This window comes from Rhineura floridana, chromosome 1, assembly GCF_030035675.1.
Source record: "Rhineura floridana isolate rRhiFlo1 chromosome 1, rRhiFlo1.hap2, whole genome shotgun sequence".
Classification (NCBI taxonomy): domain Eukaryota; kingdom Metazoa; phylum Chordata; class Lepidosauria; order Squamata; family Rhineuridae; genus Rhineura; species Rhineura floridana.
This window is the reverse complement of record NC_084480.1, coordinates 259,267,277-259,287,833: the sequence shown is the minus strand read 5'-3', so window position 1 is coordinate 259,287,833 and position 20,557 is coordinate 259,267,277. Positions and strand designations below refer to the sequence as shown.

The window sequence follows — 20,557 nt, the reverse complement described above, 5'->3', positions numbered from 1 at the left end:
CAGACCCCTTTTTTCTGTTAGAATTCTCATAATTTGTTGAAATTAATTAAAAATCAGCCATGTTCACTGATTACCTGTAATCCTATTGCTGATCTTGCCCCATACTCTGACCATCTTCTTCAGTTTAAAAGTTTTTAAAAAATGCCTGGATGATTTTTAATTAATTTAAGAAATTTAGCATTGGAGTCAATGATAAGCCTAGGCATGCTCAGTAAGAACTGTTAGTGTTCTAAAAGCCAGACTCACAGTTCTTGACTTGGCTAATCAGGGGACCACACTCACACCAGACCTTTAGTTCACTTTAGACAGTCACGGGTTCCCTAAAGAATCCTGGGAAGCATAGTTTGTGAAGGGTGCTGAGAGGAGACTCCTATTCCCCTGACAGAGCTCCAGTGGCCAGAGTGGTTTAACAGTCAGCCGATTTGATTGAAGCTTTGTGAGGACAACAGGGCATCTCCTAGGAACTCTCAGCACACTTCATTAACTACACTTCCCAGGATTCTTTGCGAGAAGCCATGAAGTGAAATAAAGGTCTGGTGTGGATGCGGCCAGGGACCGCTTTGGTTTAAATTTGGGTGAGAGACAATATATGCCTGCTGTAGAATAAAAAGGTGGGGAAAACCCTGAAAAACAATGATACTGTTCACAATCTTTTCCTTTTGGAAAGGAAAGGGGCTTCCCCTCTGCCCAGTGCCTACCCACCCAATCTCCCTCCCTCCCCCTCCCTCCCTCCCTCCCTCCCCTTCCTACCCTCCTCCTCCCTTCCCTCCCCGTCCCCATGTAAGTTTCACCTATCCTAAGCATGATTGCACAGGAGTAAATCCTACTGAACACAAAAAGCATGCAAATGATCAAACCTGCCCTCCCCTCCTTTTCCTCCTCCCTCCTATGCTCTCCCTCCTCCTCCCTTTGCCCCTCCCTCTCCCTCCGCATTTCCTTCCAATTCCCTCCTTGCCCCTTCTCCTCCTTCCCCTCCCCTCTCTCCTCCACCTTCTCCTCCCCCATGGTCAGTTTTACCTATCTTAAGCATGATTGCACTGGAGTAAATCCAATTGAACTCAATAAGCATGGAAATGATCAGACCTGCCCTCTCCTCCTCTCCATCCCATCACCTCCCTTTTGTCCCATCCCTCCCCCTTCCTTCACCCCTCCCCCTCCCCTTCCAATCTCCTCCTTCCCCCTCCCTCTCTGTTCCCTTCCCTCTCTCCTCCCTTCCTCCTTTCCTCTCTTGTCGCCTCTCCTCCCATATGGTCAGTTTTACCTATCCTAACCATGATTGCATGGGAGTAAATCCCACTGAACTCAATAAGCATGCAAATCAGCAGACCTGCCTTTCCCCTCCTTCACCTCTCCTCTCCCTTCCTCCTTCCTTATTCCTCTCCTCCCCTCTTCCTTCTTCCTCCTCTCCTTCCCACTCTAGCCCTTCCTCCGTCCCTCCCCCCATGGTCAGTTTTACCTATCCTTAGCATGATTGCAGGGAAGTAAATCCCACTGAACTCAATGTGCATACTAATTACCAATACATTCTCAGCAAACTTGCACAGGACCCCATAGCAACATATTATAGTCAGAGTGATTTTACATCAAACTGCAGTTTCAGATTAGCATGTAAATCCGACTGAACTCAATAAACATGCAAATGATCAAACTGACCCTCTGCCTCCCCTCCTCCTCCTGCCTGCTCCCCTCCCCCTCCTCCCCTCCCTCCTCCTCTCCTACCCCTGAGCTTCCTCCTCCTCCCATTCCCATCCCCTGTGGTCAGTTTCACCTATCCCAAGCATGATTGCAGGGAAGTAAATCCCACTGAATTCAATGTGCATACAAATTCAATACATTCTCAGCAAACTTGCACAGGACCCCATAGCAACATATTATAGTCAGAGTGATTTTACATCAAACTGCAGTTTCAGATTCAACTGTTAATGCACCCAAAATAGAAATAGAACTTAATCTCCAATTTGAAACACAAAAGGCTGTCTTCACCATCATATGACATTGACCAATAAAAAGGCTTTGAAATTAATAAAAATAAATTTGATACAGAGTTCTAGAATGAATAATGAGAGATATATAATTTTCTAGGTTAGATTCTCTGTAGAAACAGTAGGAACACAGGGAAGAAGCAAAGTAAGAAGACCAACAAACATAAACAAAAATGTAATTCTCCATCTTTGGAGATGGCAGGTGTTATTACCACTCACCATATGCTCAGAGGCACATGGTACCAAATTCTTCCAAGCTACACAGGAAGTGGATTTATTTATTATTTGATTTATATCCTGCCCTTCCTCTCAGCAGGAGCCGAGGGAGGCAAGCGAAAGCACAAAAAACACTTTAAAACATCACAAAAATGTGTTTGCATTTTTACAAATTTGTAGGGTTGTACAAAAACTCATAGGGGAGGTCAGGTTTCTGATCCCCTGGTGCATTCACTATAGCTGTCCACTTTCTCTGCTTTTTAAAATTTGTTAGAAATATCTGTTGGCTATAGGTGTGTCCTTAAACCGCAAGGTTTTTTAACCTATTAGTGAATACATGTTAGCTTACTATACAGTAAGATCATTCTTGAATAGTTGCCACCAAATTAGCTAGTATTTTTAATAAAAAGAAAAAGAAATGGTATTTAGGGTGTTTCTTATGTGACATCAACATCATGATCTGTATGTTTATGGCAAAATAAACTTTTGTATTCTGCTTCGTTCATGGAAGTGTGCATGCTTTTTTAAAACAAAAGGGAAAATGTCATATATCAAGGCAAGCAGCTTCTTTAACATCTGTCTGTGGACAATAACACAAGTGATGATCCAGAGTCATTGAGCTGACTCATACAAGAAAAATATAAATATATTTATATAAAAATATAAGTGGAGAAGCAACAGGGAAAAAAACATGATCCAGCCCAAGTTAGGCATCTTTAAGTTCAGTCAGTTGTAATGGGAGAGAATTAAGCATATGCTTAACTGTCCCACTAAAATCAGTGGGTTGGTTCCAGATTTAGTCATGCTTGGAGTTTCTTGAACCTAATGAGAAGAATATCTATTAGCAAATAGAGTGAGCTACCAAATATAACAGGAAGTAGGAAGAGATCAAGGCAGTATGGGAGACAGGGGGGAGGAGAATAGTTATCATAAATGAAATGACGGTCTTGGAAGTGTGGGGTGAGGAAAGGATAACAAATATGGGGACAGCTACAGGCTCCATTTGTAATATGGTATTTGCATGTTTCCAGCTATATGTAGAGGTTTTTAAAAATAAGAAACACAATCCAAGTCAAATCCAAGCACTTGATTTCAAAGGGAGTGTTAAACTTCTCTTTCAAAGTCTTCCATTAAAATTAATGGACTTTGAAGGGTTTTGGCTGGAACATGTTTTTAATGGACTTTTTTTCCCCCTATGAAACATTTCCTGTTCAACATTTTCCTTGTCCAAAATGATACTCAACAGCTTCCTAGGGAATACAGCTATATCATCAAATGTGTGCCTTGATATTTGTGTATTCCTTACCTGGAAGAATGGGTTGACCCTGATGTAAAACAGGAAGTTCCTGACAGATTTCACCATCATCTTGGTTTAGTGCCAGCCACCTGTCTACAGGGAAATCAAACTGCTCCCTGGTTTCAAGATTCTGCAATTGCAACTGAAATGCAAGAAACCAAATCTAGATTGTTGTGGTGTCTTCTTTATAAAAAGTGAACTACACACTAATGTTATTACAATCCATTCTACTGGAATAGATTTGTGAGTCTGAGAGGGTCACTTTTCATGCTACAATGTAAAACCATGGAATGGCTTTTCCAGCCTAAACCCATGCCAGATGTTTCCTGAATTTATACGTGTAAACCAGATGAAAATACAGATAAATATGAAATACCTGATAACTGTGCTCTTTAGAAATTGTATGTATCTAAGGATGGAACATGACTATACTCTAAAGAGAGGCACAAAATGTTTCTACATTCTTTGTACAGAAACACCTTCAAGGTTTCTGAATTACACAGAGCTTCCTTGGCAGTCTACCCACTGCAGAAACAATGTGTGGTGGCTACAGGAATGGCGACAGAGGTGTGTGGGAGAGCAACAGGGCAAATGAGTCATTCCCACTCTCCCAAGCGTGAGGCAGTAATCATAGGGCACAGGGGAGAGAACAGGTGAATAGACTTCTTATTGACCATATTGTATAAATGAAATATTTGATTGATTATTTAATTTAGATCCCATCCTTTTTCTAAGAAATTCAGGACGGCAAATATACAAAAGGGTTATCCCATGTTATCCTCAGTAAAATCTAGCAAATTTTTTTTAAGAGGTTAGGCTGAGACACCCTGACTATCCCAAGGCCAGCTGAAGACTACTGTTGACATTTTAAAGAAGAGTGTAACTCTTTCTCCACTTCCAAATCTTGTGAAGAAGTGGCGTCATTGCTTCTTTAGAACATTCACCCCACCCCAGTAAGCTGCATAGTTGAACAGGGATTCAAATACAGGCTGCTGCCATCATAGGCCACACTTTATTCACTCTATTGGTACCATGGGTCTGGCACCATTGAAAGTATATTGCAAATGTTAATTCTGTGACTTACCACCTGATTAGAATATCCTTACTTGAAACACAAAGTCCCATTTCTTAGGTAAGATTTTATTCAGCCATGGCAACATATTGTTCCAACATTTTAGCCATGCCACATCTGGACATGTAGTTGGTGAAGCAGCAAATTTGTACTTTGCTAAAATCTTTAGGGAGAATGATTGATTTTGAGATGTTAATGTAGCTCACCTCTTTGCAGTGCCAGGCAGGAGTTTCTCCAGAGTTATTGTGTCCTATCCGTATTTTATGGAGATCTCCTAGGTCTTCAGTATGAATCTGTTAAAATAACAGCACACAAAACAGTAGTTCATCTAGCTTCTTGAAAACAAAACTCCTACGGTAACTTTAGTTCAATGTGTTATACATTTCTGTTCAGAATGCTATTTCATCTTTGTAGAGCATTTAGCTTGGGGAGGACTGAATAAGTAGGTCTAGCTGCAAAACTAAGTACATTTACTTGAAAGAAAATTCAAATTCAGTAAATGGGTGTAGGGTTTTTGCATAAATAGGTTCAATCTTAGGGCATCAGTGAAGCATACAATGTATTCAAGCAGCAAATTGTAGGTTATAATGGTGTGATAGAGAGTTTACTCTTGGGACAGCTTATTAATTCAGGTTGGCACAAAGATTTGTAATAATAGTTTACAGTCTGGAATGACTTCGTTATTTATATGAAGATCACTGTTTATTTTTATTTCCTTTATTTATAGTGGTAGTTCTTGAAGCATGAAGTAAACCTCTTTAGGGAAATGTGATGAATTGCCAGTGATGGGGCTGAGGCTGAGGCTGCCTCAGATCTCTCTTCCTATAAATTGTGAATGGACCAACAGGGCTAGCCAACCAATGGAATACAATCTCATGTTCACTGGCCTCAACACTACCCCATGCCCAGAGGAAAACTCTGAGCGGAAAGAGGCATTGCCCAGGGAGCCATTGCCCAGGGAGCCATTGCCCCCTACTTAAGTACCTTCCACCTACTTAAGTACCACCCCTATGACATAGGAGCCAGAGACTGCAGAATCAGGACATTGCCCTTTAAGAAACAGACAGTTAATCAGAAGGGGTAATATTGACAGCAGGTCCAGACTAGCCAGCCTTCAGAAAGCCTTGGCTAATGCTCAGGCAACATTTCTCCTTGGGTACGTTTCAGCCAGCCCCTGCCATAGTGATCTGCCCAGGGTTCTGACAGACTGTGCTTTGCCTTGCAGGTTATGATCCTACATTGCTTACTGGATGTGACTCTATCCAATTGGATGTGACTTTGCTGTTCTGGATGTGACACTATCCTTCTAGTAAGTGCACTGCTTCAACCCTCTGGGGACTTCCCTCTTTTTCTGCTGGTAGAACAATGGATTTCAACTGCATCCACCCATCCTAGGCTATATTTCTCTCCGTATTCCAAAAACCAAACTGGGCTGAATTCACATTCAATAAGTGTCAGTGGAACACACAAAGCCATCTTGTCCTCAGCTGATGTGCTGGAAGTCATGTGAACGAGCCCTCAGGATACAAGTGAGCCTTGCCAGGAAAGCCATCTGTTTTTATTATTTTCACAACTTAACTCCAAGCACCATCACTGATGAGAATTGCTTTCCCATGATAAATATTTTATGTCCACTACAGCTGATCTGTGAAGGCTGTTTTATAAATTCAAAATGCCATGTGACAGTTGCAAATAATATAATTTGATAAATAGGGTGACACAACCCTAAGAGAATGGCAGCCCTAGAACAGCCAGGAGCTGAGTTAGAAGTGTACACCATTTTTGCTTCTGGTCTTTTCCAATCCACACAAGTAGAGAATCACTCAAATGTGTTCTGGAACTAACACTGCTTATCAAAAAAATTAACTGTCTCTTTTTCATTATTGGTACTGTTGTGAAAACAATTATTTGCTGTATTTATTACTTACAATGAAAGTATCTGCGTTTCCTCTTTCAAACACCTTTTTCTCCTCTCCATATAGAAAGATTGCTCCTGAATTACTTTGACTCCCATATAATGTAATATAAACTTGTGAGCTGGTACCAGCAGATGGTCGGTCACCGGTAAAAACGGTTACTTTCCAATTCCTAGCTACAGAAACATAAAGAGAGACCTATAACTATAGACATTATAGTGTCCCTTATGTGTACATCTAGCCATGTAGGAATTGCTCTTCCTTAAGTCAGTCCAAAATGGTTGGGCCGTACCTTAATTATCCATTTTTCACCCCCGATTTCAACTAGGCAGTAACAGATGGCATGGTGGGGCAGAGGCACTTTTCTGACCTCCCAGCAGGTGAAGAGAGGGGAAGGGCCAAGGTGTCACGGTGCTGACCTACTTGCTGGTTCCCCCCTCCTGGTAAACAGAAGCAACTCACCTGCTGGGTGGTCATCTAAGCACCTTTGCCGCACCATGCCGTCCACTCCTGCCACTAAGTTTCAATCACATACATTCATACAAACACCTAAGCACTCATATGGACAAATGAAGAAAAAGAAGGCACATATCTCAGGCCCTGCTAATCCCATGCCCAAATGTATTTAATATTTGTATTATTTTATTTTATTTTTTTTAAAGAAATCATCTTAAAACAGTGACTGAGGATAAAGGGAGAGCAGGGGCCTTGAAGTTGCCCAACAACAGTTAGCACCTGGACAGCAGACACCACTCCACCTGGTCACAGTCTTCCCCACTATGGTGAGATGTATTATGTAGCAATTATTTCTAAATGTGTATCTATACATATACATTAACACAGGAAACTTTCATGCAACTTATTGTCTTCTTTTGTCATGTTTTTGGTGATGCATTTGTTCTTTTTGAGCTGAAGTGACCATCCTAAATGAGAATAAATCTGGTTTCCACACAGTGGTGGTTTCTGAAATGAACCACAACAAAGGTCCGCGCTTGGCTAGGTTTATCCAGAATCACAAACACAGCCCTTCATTCAGCAGGAAAAAGAAATAAAAGTCAAATATTCTATTAAAACCAGAAAAAGAAAAAGAAAATGCACAGGGAGAATGTCGGGGACTTTTGAATCTCAACCAAGATCTACTGAAATTCAGCTTGAACCTGAACTGAAAAAATAGCCACAAGCACAATGGACAGATTTCCCCCCACTTACCATCACAGGGGATTGCTTCAGTACCTAAACATCATCCTCTTATTTATTTTTATTATGTTCATTTATTCTAATAATAATAATAAATTTAATTTTTGTGTCGCCTATCTGGCCGAAGCCACTCTAGGCGACGTACATATTAAAATTCAATAAAATACAATATAATTACAGAATAAAATACAATGCAGTCAACACTAATGCAGGCGTAAAACTATGTAGGGCAATCAGAAACAATAAACAATCACAGAAAAATTAGCCCACCCCGGAGATCCCAAAGGCCTGTCCAAAGAGCCAAGTTTTTAAGGCTCGGCGAAATGTATCCAGGGAAGGGGCATGGCGAAGATCAAACGGGAGGGAGTTCCAGAGAGTGGGGGCCGCCACTGAAAATGCCCTCTCTCTAGTCCCCACCAACCTAGCTGTTTTCGTTGGTGGGACTGAGAGAAGGCCCTGCGTGGCTGATCTAGTCGGGTGGCTTAATTTGTGGTACTGGAGGTGCTCCTTCAGGTAAACTGGGCCGAGACCGTATAGGGATTTAAAGGTTAACACCAACACCTTGAATTGGGCCCGGAAAACAACTGGAAGCCAATGTAGATGAAATAACACTGGTGTGATGTGATCGCGGCGGCGGCTGTTTGTAAGCAACCGAGCCGCCGCATTCTGCACCAGTTGTAGTTTCTGGACCGTTTTCAAGGGTAACCCCACGTAGAGCGCATTGCAGTAGTCTAATCGAGAGGTGACCAGGGCATGTACTACCAGTGGGAGCTGATGAATAGGGAGGTAGGGTTGCAGCCTCCGTATGAGGTGTAGTTGATACCAAGCTGCCCGGCTCACTGCCGAAATCTGTGCCTCCATGGACAGCTTGGAATCAAGAACAACCCCGAGGCTGCGGACCTGATCCTTCAGGGGTAAACTCACCCCATTAAGCCTCAGGTCAACAACACCCAACCTTCCCCTGTCACCAACAAGCAGCACCTCGGTCTTATCAGGATTAAGCTTCAGCCTGTTCCTTCCCATCCACCCACTCACGGATTCCAGGCACTTGGACAAGGTCTCCATAGCCAACTCCGGTGAGGATTTAAAAGAGAGGTAGAGCTGCGTGTCATCAGCATATTGGTGACACCGCAGCCCAAAACTCCTGATGATAGCTACCAGCGGTTTTATATAGATGTTAAATAGCATGGGAGAGAGGATAGAACCCTGTGGCACTCCACAAGTGAGGGGCCAAGGGTCTGAAACCTCATCCCCCAATGCTACCTGTTGATGCCTGTCAGAGAGAAAGGAACGGAACCACTGTAAAACAGTGCCTCCTATTCCCAATCCTTCCAGGCGATCTAACAGGATACCGTGGTCGACGGTATCAAAAGCCGCTGAGAGATCCAGGAGGACAAGAAAGGTGAATTCTCCCCTGTCTAATGCCCTCCTCATATCATCCACCAGAGCGACCAAGGCTGTTTCAGTACCATGTCCAGTCCTGAAACCCGATTGGTATGGATCCAAATAATCAGTTTCATCCAATGCTAGGGGCAGACCACGTCAATTTAGAGGAACAGGGGATAGATGCGTAATACCCATCCCCTGTTCCAGGTCTGCCCAAAACCAGAAGTTAACTGGAGGACGCAGGATTCCTACCGACCTTCGACTGCTGCTCTGTAATGCCAGGTCTGTGACACAAAAAACATCTGTCATCCATGATTTGATACTGGATGAGCACGCAGACCTGGTGTGTATTACGGAAACCTGGCTGGACGAGGCCTCAGCTCCCATCCTTGAGGCCATGTGTCCGCCAGGTTTCCATTATGCACAGCAACCGAGGGTAGGAAGGCGGGGAGGGGGTGTGGCAGTCATCTATCGGGAGTCTTTGATTTTCACCAGGCCCCTGCTTCCTAAGACCAAGTTTGTTGATTGCATGTACTGGAGGTTGGGCTCGAAGGGCAGTTTGGGGATCCTGCTTGTGTACCGCCCGCCCCGCTGCACGGCAGACTCCCTGACCGAGGTGCTAGAGGTGGTCTTGGATGTACGACTGGTCTCCCCAGAACTGTTAGTGTTGGGGGACTTTAATGTGCATGCTGAGACAACTCTCATCAGAGCCCCTCGGGATTTCCTCGAAACCATGGCTTCCTGGGAACTGCACCTTAGTAACAATGAGCCCACCCATGTAGCCGGTCATGCCCTCGACCTTGTATTTGTCTTGGGAATGGCGGGGAGTGTTCTGAAGTTGGGGGCTATTTCTTTTACCCCCGTGTCATGGTCAGATCACTATCTGGTGAACTTTGACCTCTCGTTGCCACACACCCTCTGCAGGGGTAAAGGACCTATTAGAATGGTCCACCCCAGGCGCCTGATGGATCCGGATGGATTCCTGACTGCACTGGGGGAATTGGAACCTGCTGAAGGTCGCCCGGTCGAAACCCTGGTGATGGAGTGGAATAAGGGAATCACCAGGGCATTAGACCGGGTGGCTCCGAAACGTCCTCTCCCCCTGAACAGAACTCAGACCGCACTGTGGTACACACCCCAGTTGCAAAGTCTGAGACAGGAGGTGAGACGACTAGAATGCCGGTGGCGGAAATCCCGCTCTGAAGATGTTCGGACACAGGTTAGAGCAGCAATAGCTGCCTACCAGGTGACAATAAAGGCAACAAAGAAGGATTTCTTTGCTGCCTCTGTTGCATCTGCAGAGTGCTGTCCCAGGAAGCTGTTCCAAGTGGTCCGAAGCCTGGTCGGTCCAGTTGCTCAGGAACCCTTGGAGCACTCTAAGGCTTCCTGTGACAAATTGGCAAGGCACTTTGCTGATAAAATCGAACACCTGAAGAACTCGATTCCGTACGCTGTGGATGCAGTAGAAGATCCAGAGTTGACCAGTTGCAACTTATATCTAGAACTAGAACTTATATCTAGAAATATCAGCCTTTCTTTGCAATACATACTCAAGGTGGCTTATAATCATTTGAAAATGCAAATAATATAGCAACATAATAGCATTAAATTTAAAAAACCCAATAAAATAGCAACTAGCAGAACAGCATAAGAATACTTTTTAAAAACACTGACCTTGAAAGGGGCTTAACTAAAAATATATCCACTGAAATAAAACTATCTGGGTAAGTGGTCCAAAGTACAATATTTGACCCACTACAAGGTTTTAAAATAGCTTACTGAGAAGTAAGTACCTTTCTAAAAGATAACATTCCTTTCTCTCTGCAGTTGTACTTATGCTTCAATAATGACTTATAATGTTAATAATATAGCACCAATAAGACCTGTACTGCTTTGCTTTTATTAAATCATTCTCTTCACTAGTTATAACTGGAGATTAACTGGCCAAGGAGATAATAAACGCCTCTCTGAGAGAGGGAGAGAGGGAGTGGTCCCTGACTGGCTAAAAGAGGTGGTTGTGAGACCGCTCCTGAAGAAACCCTCTTTGGACCCAGATAACCTGAACAATTATAGACCTGTGGCGAATGTTCCGTTCCTGGGCAAGGTGCTAGAACGGGTGGTTGCCGGCCAGCTCCAGGGGCTCTTGGATGACACTGATTATCTTGATCCATTTCAATCCGGTTTCAGGACCGGTTTTGGCACCGAAACAGCCTTGGTCACCCTGTACAATGACCTTTGTCGGGAGAGGGACAGGGGGAGTGTGACTCTGTTGATTCTCCTTGATCTCTCAGCTGCTTTTGATACCATCGACCATGGTATCCTTCTGCGAAGACTCACAGAGTTGGGAGTTGGGGGTACTGCTTGGCAGTGGCTCCGCTCCTACTTGGTGGGTCGCCACCAGAAGGTAGTGCTTGGGGAACACTGCTCGATGCCCTGGACTCTCCATTGTGGAGTCCCGCAGGGATCGGTACTGTCCCCCATGCTTTTCAACATCTACATGAAGCCGCTGGGTGCGGTCATCAGGAGTTTTGGGGTGCGTTGCCATCAGTACGCTGATGACACGCAGCTCTATTTCTCCTTTTCATCCTCTTCAGGTGAGGCTGTTAATGTGCTAAACCGCTGCCTGGCCGTGATAATGGACTGGATGGGAGCTAACAGACTGAAGCTCAATCCAGACAAGACCGAGACGCTGTTGGTGAGTGCCTTCTCTGCCCAGATTGAGGATGTTCATCCTGTTCTTGATGGGGTTACACTCCCCTTGAAGGAACAGGTGCGTAGCTTGGGGGTTCTTTTCGATCCTTCCTTGTCACTTGAGGCCCAGGTGGCCTCGGTGGCACGGAATGCTTTCTACCATCTTCGCCTGGTAGCCCAGCTACGTCCCTATCTGGACAGTGACGACCTCGCCTCAGTTGTTCATGCTCTGGTAACTTCTAGACTGGACTACTGCAATGCGCTCTAAGTTGGGCTGCCCTTGAAGACTGTTCGGAAACTACAACTAGTCCAGAATGCAGCGGCCAGATTGCTGACGTGGACCAGAAGGTCCGCTCATATAACACCTGTTCTGGCCCGTCTGCACTGGCTTCCTATTTGTTTCCGGGCTAGATTCAAAGTGCTGGTTTTGACCTATAAAGCCCTACATGGCATGGGACCGCAATACCTGGTGGACCGCCTCTCCCAATATGAACCTACTCGGACACTGCGCTCAACATCTAAGGCCCTCCTCCGAGTGCCATCCCATCGAGAAGCTCGGAGGGTGGTGACTAGAACCAGGGCCTTTTCTGTGGTGGCCCCCGAACTGTGGAACAGCCTGCCCGATGAGGTGCGCCTGGCGCCAACACTACTATCTTTTCGGCGCCAGGTGAAAACCTTTTTATACTCCCAGGCATTTTAAAGTGTGTTTTAATGGTATTTTCATCATTATTTGTATTTTTGGATGTTGTTTGGTTCTTTTATTGTTTGTTTGTTTTGTTTTCTTGATTTTTTGTATTTATTGTATTTATATATTGCTTGTTTTTTATCTTTTTGTACACCGCCCAGAGAGCCTTCGGGCTTAGGGCGGTATATAAATTAAATTAAATAAATAAATAAATAAATATTATGCTCATTTGTTTGATCCAATTTAGCAATATCCATGAGATTTAAAAAAAAGAAACTAGTTTTAAGAAGTTGGGGTTAAGAGATAAATGACAAAAGTTTCTTTTGTTCCTTCTAACTTGTTCCTCTGAGCAATGGGGCAACTGCACCTGTAAAAGGGAACTGAACATCAATGCATAATAGCCTGCAATTCTGTCAAGCAAAAATCATTTTCTGTATTCTCAAATGAAACCATGTAATGCTTTTGAGATTCAATCACTATCCATTAACTACTTGTTGCAATACTTATATTTAGACTCTTCTAGAGCATAAATATTATATGTACAGCAGAAGTACTACCTCGGTTATTACACCTAAAAATTCCAGTTTCTGTCCTAATGATGAATTTCCATTTCTTCACAATTTTCAAAGACCTTTTCAATTTGAAAATTTCCAGACAGTAATGACAATGTTTAGGTAACCTTATTAACTTAATGCTGGTGTTCCTGGATTAAAACTTGGGAAAGGGGACATTTTCCAGCCTGAGGGCCACCTTCCCTCCTGAGTGATCTTGTAGGGACCATATGCCAGTGGTGGGAGGATCCAGAGGCAAAAATTGTGTGGAGCAATGGATGTGACTCTTACCTTTGTACACTAGGCTACACTCCAGCTATGCAGAAGCAGTAGCACTTGTGGTGCTGCTCTAGTTGCAGCAGCAACCTCGCTACTGCCTTTCCCCTCCCCTCTCAATTCCAGTGTGCAGCAGCGACACAACTGGAGGGAGGTCAGGTGAGTGATGCAGCCCCACCATGCCATCCACGACTGAGCAAAAGTCAGAAGTTTCTACACACTCTGTCTTTCTCTCTCTCTCTTACTTCTTTATCCAGGCAAGCAAAAGGCATTATCCCAGTTTAAGAATGCATTCCAGCCAGGCAAAAGTGCTTGAAGAGGGTGTGGACAATAGTCAGTGAGAGTCATAGTCTGGGAAGGGGGGGATGTAGCTTGTGGAGCAGGTATGGCATGACCTGGGGAGAATACCTTGGGCCAGATAGAAAGGCCTATGGAACTGCATTCAGCTCCCAGGCCTGAGGTTCTGCTCCTGGATTGAATGTAACAAGGGGCTTCACTGGACCATATTCTGATCTTCCATACCTGTCATGCGGTACTATGCCTGCATTCATATAGTCATAAACAGAGGCAGGCATCTTCCCCATCTGTTCTCAGGACTGACTGAACTTTACAATGATATTAAAAGTACCATTCCACTCTTCAGTCTTCATGTTGGACAAACTAGGATCATTCCATAACCAGGAACAGGGTGCCAGCTGCCCTGACAGTGTTGGATGTCACCAAGACAGCTATTGTCATCATTCACGTTGCCATTCATTATACAGGGTACAGATTGGGGTCAGGTTCTTCAGTGATCTTCAGTTTTTCTCCAATAACACCCTACTGTTCTTTTAGCTTATTTTATTGTTCATAATACAGATTTATTATTGCAGAACACAAAGATATGTGTAATGATCAATACTGCTTCAAAATAATGTATAACAGCCAAATATTTATAGAAAAAACATAGCTGCCTTTGGACTTTCAGAAAAGATGAACCAGGTTCTATTAAACAAGCTACGTATAGATATTACAATATTAGACTAGCGATGTCTGTCAAGAATATCTCCAGTAGAACTGCAATAGAGGTAAGTGGTAATGTTTATGATGGTACCATTGCTTGACCATAATCAGCATTCTAGAGTAGCCTCAGTGTTTGCAAACTAGCCCATATCTGACTTTATACTGAATTATTAAGACAGGATGGACTCTGGGTAGAAAAACTGGAGAGTGGCTTGGCTGCATATGTAAATGGGATCAGAGACATTACATTCTCCAGACTGTATGAGTCTTTCATTGAATCATGTTTCTGTGTATTTTCTCTGGTTCCTGGTGTACAGAGACTCAACAGTAATGTTCACTGGGATCACACATAGGAATCTTGCCTTTAAGTGCAATATTCAATTCAATTTGCCCATTTTAATATACAGTCTATTACTTTTTCAATGTTTAAAAAATGTATACAAATTATTTTGCAAAACTAAAACATTCTGTATACATTTGTCCAAAATATTTCACTTGATAAATTGTAACTATAAGTTATACAAGTTTCCTTTTCTAAATACTCAGAATTGTTCTTGACAGCATTTGCAGGTAAAATAATTACATTAGCAGTTTAGATAAAAATACCAATAAATAAAATTATCACAAATGGCAATTCCAAGAAAATAACACTGGCATTAGTCCTACTACTTATCCGTGTTAGCACATGCAGGTACTTGGCTGAGTTTACTAATGGTTAATAATATGGATCATAAGTTTAATTTTCAGGAAAAAGTGGGAATGCAATTTGTAGCATGACAAAATGGTTGCATCTTTATTCCATCTGGGGTGAGGAGCATTAGGAAATGTGCAGCTCTGTCATGGAAATTAAAATCCATGCTGGCTATAGTATACAGCTACTCTTGTGGCTGTATATTGATGTTTCAAAACCTTGAGGACTTTTTATTGAAATACAGCCCATCAATTTAAATCCTACTGGGTGGTATTTGACCAGGTCATAATCAGAGCAGACCCACTGAAATCAATGGACTAACTTGTCTTCTCTGAATTCATATTCAGAGTAGAAAAGTTAGTCCATTGATTTTAAAGTCTACTCTGGTTATAACTTAGTTGGATACCAACTTAATTAAACTTGACCATCATCTCAATTTTGTGTAGTAAATAGTACTATTTAAAGATGCCTGGTTTCAAATCTGCCACTATTCAGTAGTAATGAAAGACAGCCATACAATATAAATTCCACAGAAACATGTGCCAGAAGATAGCTTTATAATACTGACTTTTCTTTTATGTTCTTTCCCTCCCAGTTTGGTCTTTTACGGTTACAAATAAATGGTGTTTCACTCATATGTCTATACAAAAGTCAGCAACTACACATTTGATCTTTTTTAAATTCAGACAACATGTGAACAGCATTGCCTTCCTCACATGATAATTCTACCTCTCCATTTCAGGTTCATGTTGTTCTGTGATTCTGTGGGCTTAATGTCACCTTGTCTTGAAATAAGATTGATTTTTATTTATTTTATTTTATTTGAAAAAATGTTTATTCTGGCCTTCACCCTAAGGTCACAGAGCAGGTAATATGACAGGACACAATGAAGAATGTATCTTACTTCTAATATTCCCTAACTTTTTTGTGTAATTAGATGTAATGTTATTTTGCATTTGTTGAGGAAAATATGAAACAGTGAAAAAACAAACAAGAATAATTTTTTCACAGAAGGATTATTCCTGATTTAAGTACCACTAATAATAAGTGAGTGACAATTCATATTTCTTAAATCAGGAAGTAAGTCATAAGTGTATTTTTTATCATAAGTGTATTTGTGTTTTTTAAAATATGTAGTTATTAATTCTTAACTCTTTTAGGAGTGTGAATACTCATTGCTGGTTTCATCTTCGATTACATGAGGCAGATTCTTCTTTGATATTGACAGCATTTTCATCTTCCAAATTTAGAGTTACTTTCAAGTCAATGTTATTTAAAAGTATCCCATGATGGTGAAATATTTCACATTTACAGCCTTCTGTTACATCTGTAAATGAAGGAGCAGGTTTCTCTACAACAATTTGATTTTCATTGTCTCTTGAGCACTGCAGTACAGATAAATTATTATTCTCTCCCACTGTTGTCTCACTGAGTGTTTCTTTAGTTGTATTATTTTCATGATTGTTGATCTGCTGTGTGTTTACATCAATATTTTCTGTGACATATAATTTCTTTAAGACTTCGTTTTCTTTTAGTGCTGCTGATACAAGTAAACTGAAAGTATTGCCATTCAAGAAATCTAAGGTATTGTCAGCATAAAGTCTGTTAAAAATATTATTTGCAATGTTATTAATGCTGCTGTTCTTCAGGTCCAGGTGACTTTTGTCAAGTCCAATTATATTTTTGCCTTGCCATATGAAATATGGGGTATACAAATGTAACCCCACTTGGTTCTCAACATCAGAGGCTTTTTGGTAAGCACATCCTCTGATGTCCTCATTGGTTGTCTTTATGATGGCTGTCAATATGGGACAATGCTGTCCACAGATAGCATGGAGTTTATCCAATGAGTCTTGATCCTCTTGGCTATTCTTGCTTGAATTAATGTTACTTTTTGGCTGGGTTTGAATTGGCTCATCATTTGAAGGTTGTTCCAGAGGATGCACCTTATTGTCAGGTAATCTAAATTCTACAGATGTAAAAGCTGGGAAATTGTTTTTCACTTCTGTACAAAATTGTGTGGAAGTGATACATACTTTTCTTGTTGCCTCAAAAGGCAAGGAGCTACCATACTGATTATTTTTGCTTTTTATGCTTAAAGTATCAGGAAAAGGCTCTGAATCACTGTTATGAGGCATGTTGAAGTAGTTGCATCCATTGTCATATGGCTTAGCCATGTTTTCAACTTCTGAAGATGATATTTCTTTGAGTGGTGGCCACAGATCCAGATTACCAAAATGTGAATATGGAATTTCATCATTATGATTGTCAAACACTGTGTCAGCTGATGTTGTATCTGTATTGCCATACATTCCAGAGTTCTCAGGAGGTGACCTTCTTATTAAATGATTTTCCTTAAGAAGCCATTTTCCCTTATCAATCAGGACTCCCTCATCTTCAACAATGTGTTCCCTAGACTGACAATGTTGGTTTGTGTATTCCACTGAACATTCATCATTATAATATCCTTCTTCCCCATTAAGACTAAATTGTGGTGCTGGCAAGATAGCATTTTCTCTTTTCCACATGCCTTTGCTTGTGTTTGAAACTTCTGGGATTTCATGTGATGCAAATTCATCAGACCAGTTATTATGTGTTTGACACAACAAAGGGGCTCCTTCCGTTACTGTGTGTTCAGTATTCCGTTCAGTATTTTTTGGTAGCTTAGAAGTGGATTTAAATAAAGTTTCAGCTTTACCATTAAGTCGCTCAATAGTCCTTTTCACATACCCTTTGTTGTACACTTTTTCATACATTGCTTCATCTGCACTTTCATTGGTCAAGTCACAGGAAGACCTAAAGATGTAATCTGTTTCATCAGTAACTGGACGATAATCCAACAAGTCAGAAGTGGCAGGACCTTTCAGGCATTTTTTGAATTCCAAAGAAGAATTTGAATGGGAATGGGATTCACACTCAAATTCTTTTACTATCAGTTTTACTCTGGATGCCAGTTCCTCTTCCACTGGAATTTGTTTAGATTCATAACAAAGTAATAACGCTGATGGTGTGAATAATGGTTCTGAAGTTTCCTCACAAGTACCATCTTCCTCCATGTCTTCCTGTACAGAATTTTCTACCCTGTCACCATTTGTAGCCTTCTCAGCAATGAAAGTAATATACTCACTTGAATTTTCCTTTTTCAACAGAGACTCTGTAAATTCTTGCTCTTCTGTGCTCTTTAATTCCTTGTCATCTGACTCGGAAGTTTCTAGATCAAAAGTATGGTCTTTGTCATTAAAGATCATGCTGTGAGTGGTTGAATTAGGTTCTTGTGAGATCTCAGATTCTTCATTATTAAATGAAGTATCTGTGTTTTGTCCCTGTGTTTCTTGCAATGAACTATTCTCATTTTCTGTGGATAGCTCCTTATTGGAAGTCAAGCCACAGTTATTTAAGTGAACATTAGTGTAGTTCAGATTTTGTAGTGCCTTATGAACATCCAAATCATTTAGTTCTGAATTCTCCTTTGGCATGCTGCAGTTCTTCTCCTCACTAGACCTCTCTAACTTTCCATCCAACACTTCTGCATTGATAATTTCTTCAGAATTCAACCTATCATTAAGAATTACATTCTTGTTTAGTTTTCCTTGTTCTTCAAAGTCTGGAGTCTTTTTAATTTCAACTAGAGAAATATTTTCTTGGCAGTATGTATGTTCCTGGTTTTCTATTTGCATCCCAGAAAATATTAAATGGTTTGCTGTGCAGTCCTGCAGATTGACGACAGCAGTCTTCAGGTCTTCAGCTTCCTCTTGAATTGCAACTTGCTTCAAACACTGCAGGAGTGTAAATATTTCAGAACAAGTACAAGACGTTTGCACCATGTCGTCTTTATTTATATTGAACAAACTTTCTTTGAGGTTTAGTAGAAGGAGCCAAGCTAGGAGAAGATTGGAAGAAGATCCAAGAAATGAGGGGGAAGAAATGCCTGTAAGACAGCATGGTTCTTTAATGCATCCAGTATGGTTCTTTTCAGTACTGAGCACTGCTGATTTCAGTTGGTGCAGCAACAGGCAACTGATACAATCTTTCTGTGCATTAGGTCCTAGAATGTTATTGATGACTTTGGGATCAACTGGAGCAGCAATCTCAGAAATGTATCTTTGATCATTGGTTTCTAACTGAACCTCTTCTTTGTCATTTTCATGTATAATATTACACATGGATGGTTTTGTGCTGTTTTGGTTATCTGACTGTATTAAATGCTTGGCTTCTTCTATTAAGTTTGCATCAGCATCTGTCAAAGAGCCAATGTGTCTTTCATACAATTCTTTAACTTTCTGTTCAACAGCTTCGACACCCTGCTGTTCTGTTCGACACCCTGCGATGATTTAATGTACTATTGTTCTTCCCTGGTAGGTATACATTATTTCCTACTAAATGATTTTCTTTATCTGAAAAAAACTTGACAGACAACTGATGCATTGTTCTATCATTTGAATTTATAGGAGTTAAACGCTTTTCAGGCATTGCAGCATTTGGAAATATGGTCTGCAACCAGTTTTGGACATAGTTTTCAAGAGAATGTTCTGAAACCTCACATTCAAAGTCTGTATGCCTCAAAGCATTCAGTGTTCTAGTCTTACCCAACAACTGGATTTTACCAGGAACACTTTCCATTTTTTCATTCTTTTTTGCTTTTTTATGTTTAATTGATTTGTGTGACTTATCTAAATTCATCTTTCCCTTTTCTGTTTCAGCTTTAGGACCAGTTCCTGTTTCAGATTCAGTCAACTGCTTCAATGAAGTTAAGCAATGTTGTGTTTGTTCTTTTACATTAGAGATATCACATGCACCTTCTTTCATCTGTTCAATTTCATTTTTTGAGTGATCTTTAACTAGTAACTCTTCTGTTTTCAAAGATGATGGCAAATTATGTTTTTTGTCTGATTTGGCTTTTAGCTTAGGCAACTGTCTATTTAGCTTTAGGTTAGATCCTAATTCATTTTTCTGCGATTTCTTTGAAACCAAGTTATTTCTTTTTGGGGGTCTGAGTTTTTATTAGAACCTTCTGAGTTGCAAACAGGAAATGCAAGCACTCTTTTATGAACTGTTGCTTGGGTAGATGAATGTTGTGTACCATCTCTTGTGATGTGCATGTCGCAAGTCTTTACTTCATTCTCAGTGATTGCTTCCTCAGATATATCATGCAGGTTCTGTGGAGAACATGTACCTTGTTCCATAGTATCAGAGGAAGATTTTCTCTTTTTTTTCTTTTTCGTTTTGTTCTTTTTACTATTGGAAGGTGCAGCTTGGCTTTCATCAGAGAGATGAGTTGCTATAATACATTCAGCACTATAATCCGTGGCAGTGATAGAAGATCCTGTAGGACAGTTGCAAAATATTTTATTGCTTTCAGGAGATGATGCATGAATGGATGTTTGAGAACAACACAGTACCTTGCACTGGTCACACATCACCTTCTCACGTTTTGACTGAGACCATTCTGAATGGCTGCTGAATGAGCTTCGTTCCTTTCCTCTTGCATCACTTTGAATAAGCAAAGCATATCCAGGTGCATGGTACTTCTTTAGAGAAGATTCTGTATAACTGATCCTAGAATCACAACCAGATATTAAACTGTTATGTAAGCCT

General features: G+C 41.2%; 1 protein-coding gene across 1 annotated transcript in view; it reads right to left on the bottom strand.

Moving 5' to 3' along the window:
• The window catches only part of RP1 (RP1 axonemal microtubule associated), a 296,219-nt gene that overhangs the window by 262,897 nt on the left and 12,765 nt on the right, over positions 1–20,557 (bottom strand). Inside the window, exons 3-5 of the mRNA XM_061598841.1 lie at positions 6,496–6,655; positions 4,774–4,860; positions 3,505–3,637 (exon numbers count right to left, since the gene is read on the bottom strand). Of these exons, the coding sequence (XP_061454825.1) occupies positions 3,505–3,637; positions 4,774–4,860; positions 6,496–6,655 (380 nt within the window). The remainder of the gene's footprint in view (positions 1–3,504; positions 3,638–4,773; positions 4,861–6,495; positions 6,656–20,557) is intronic.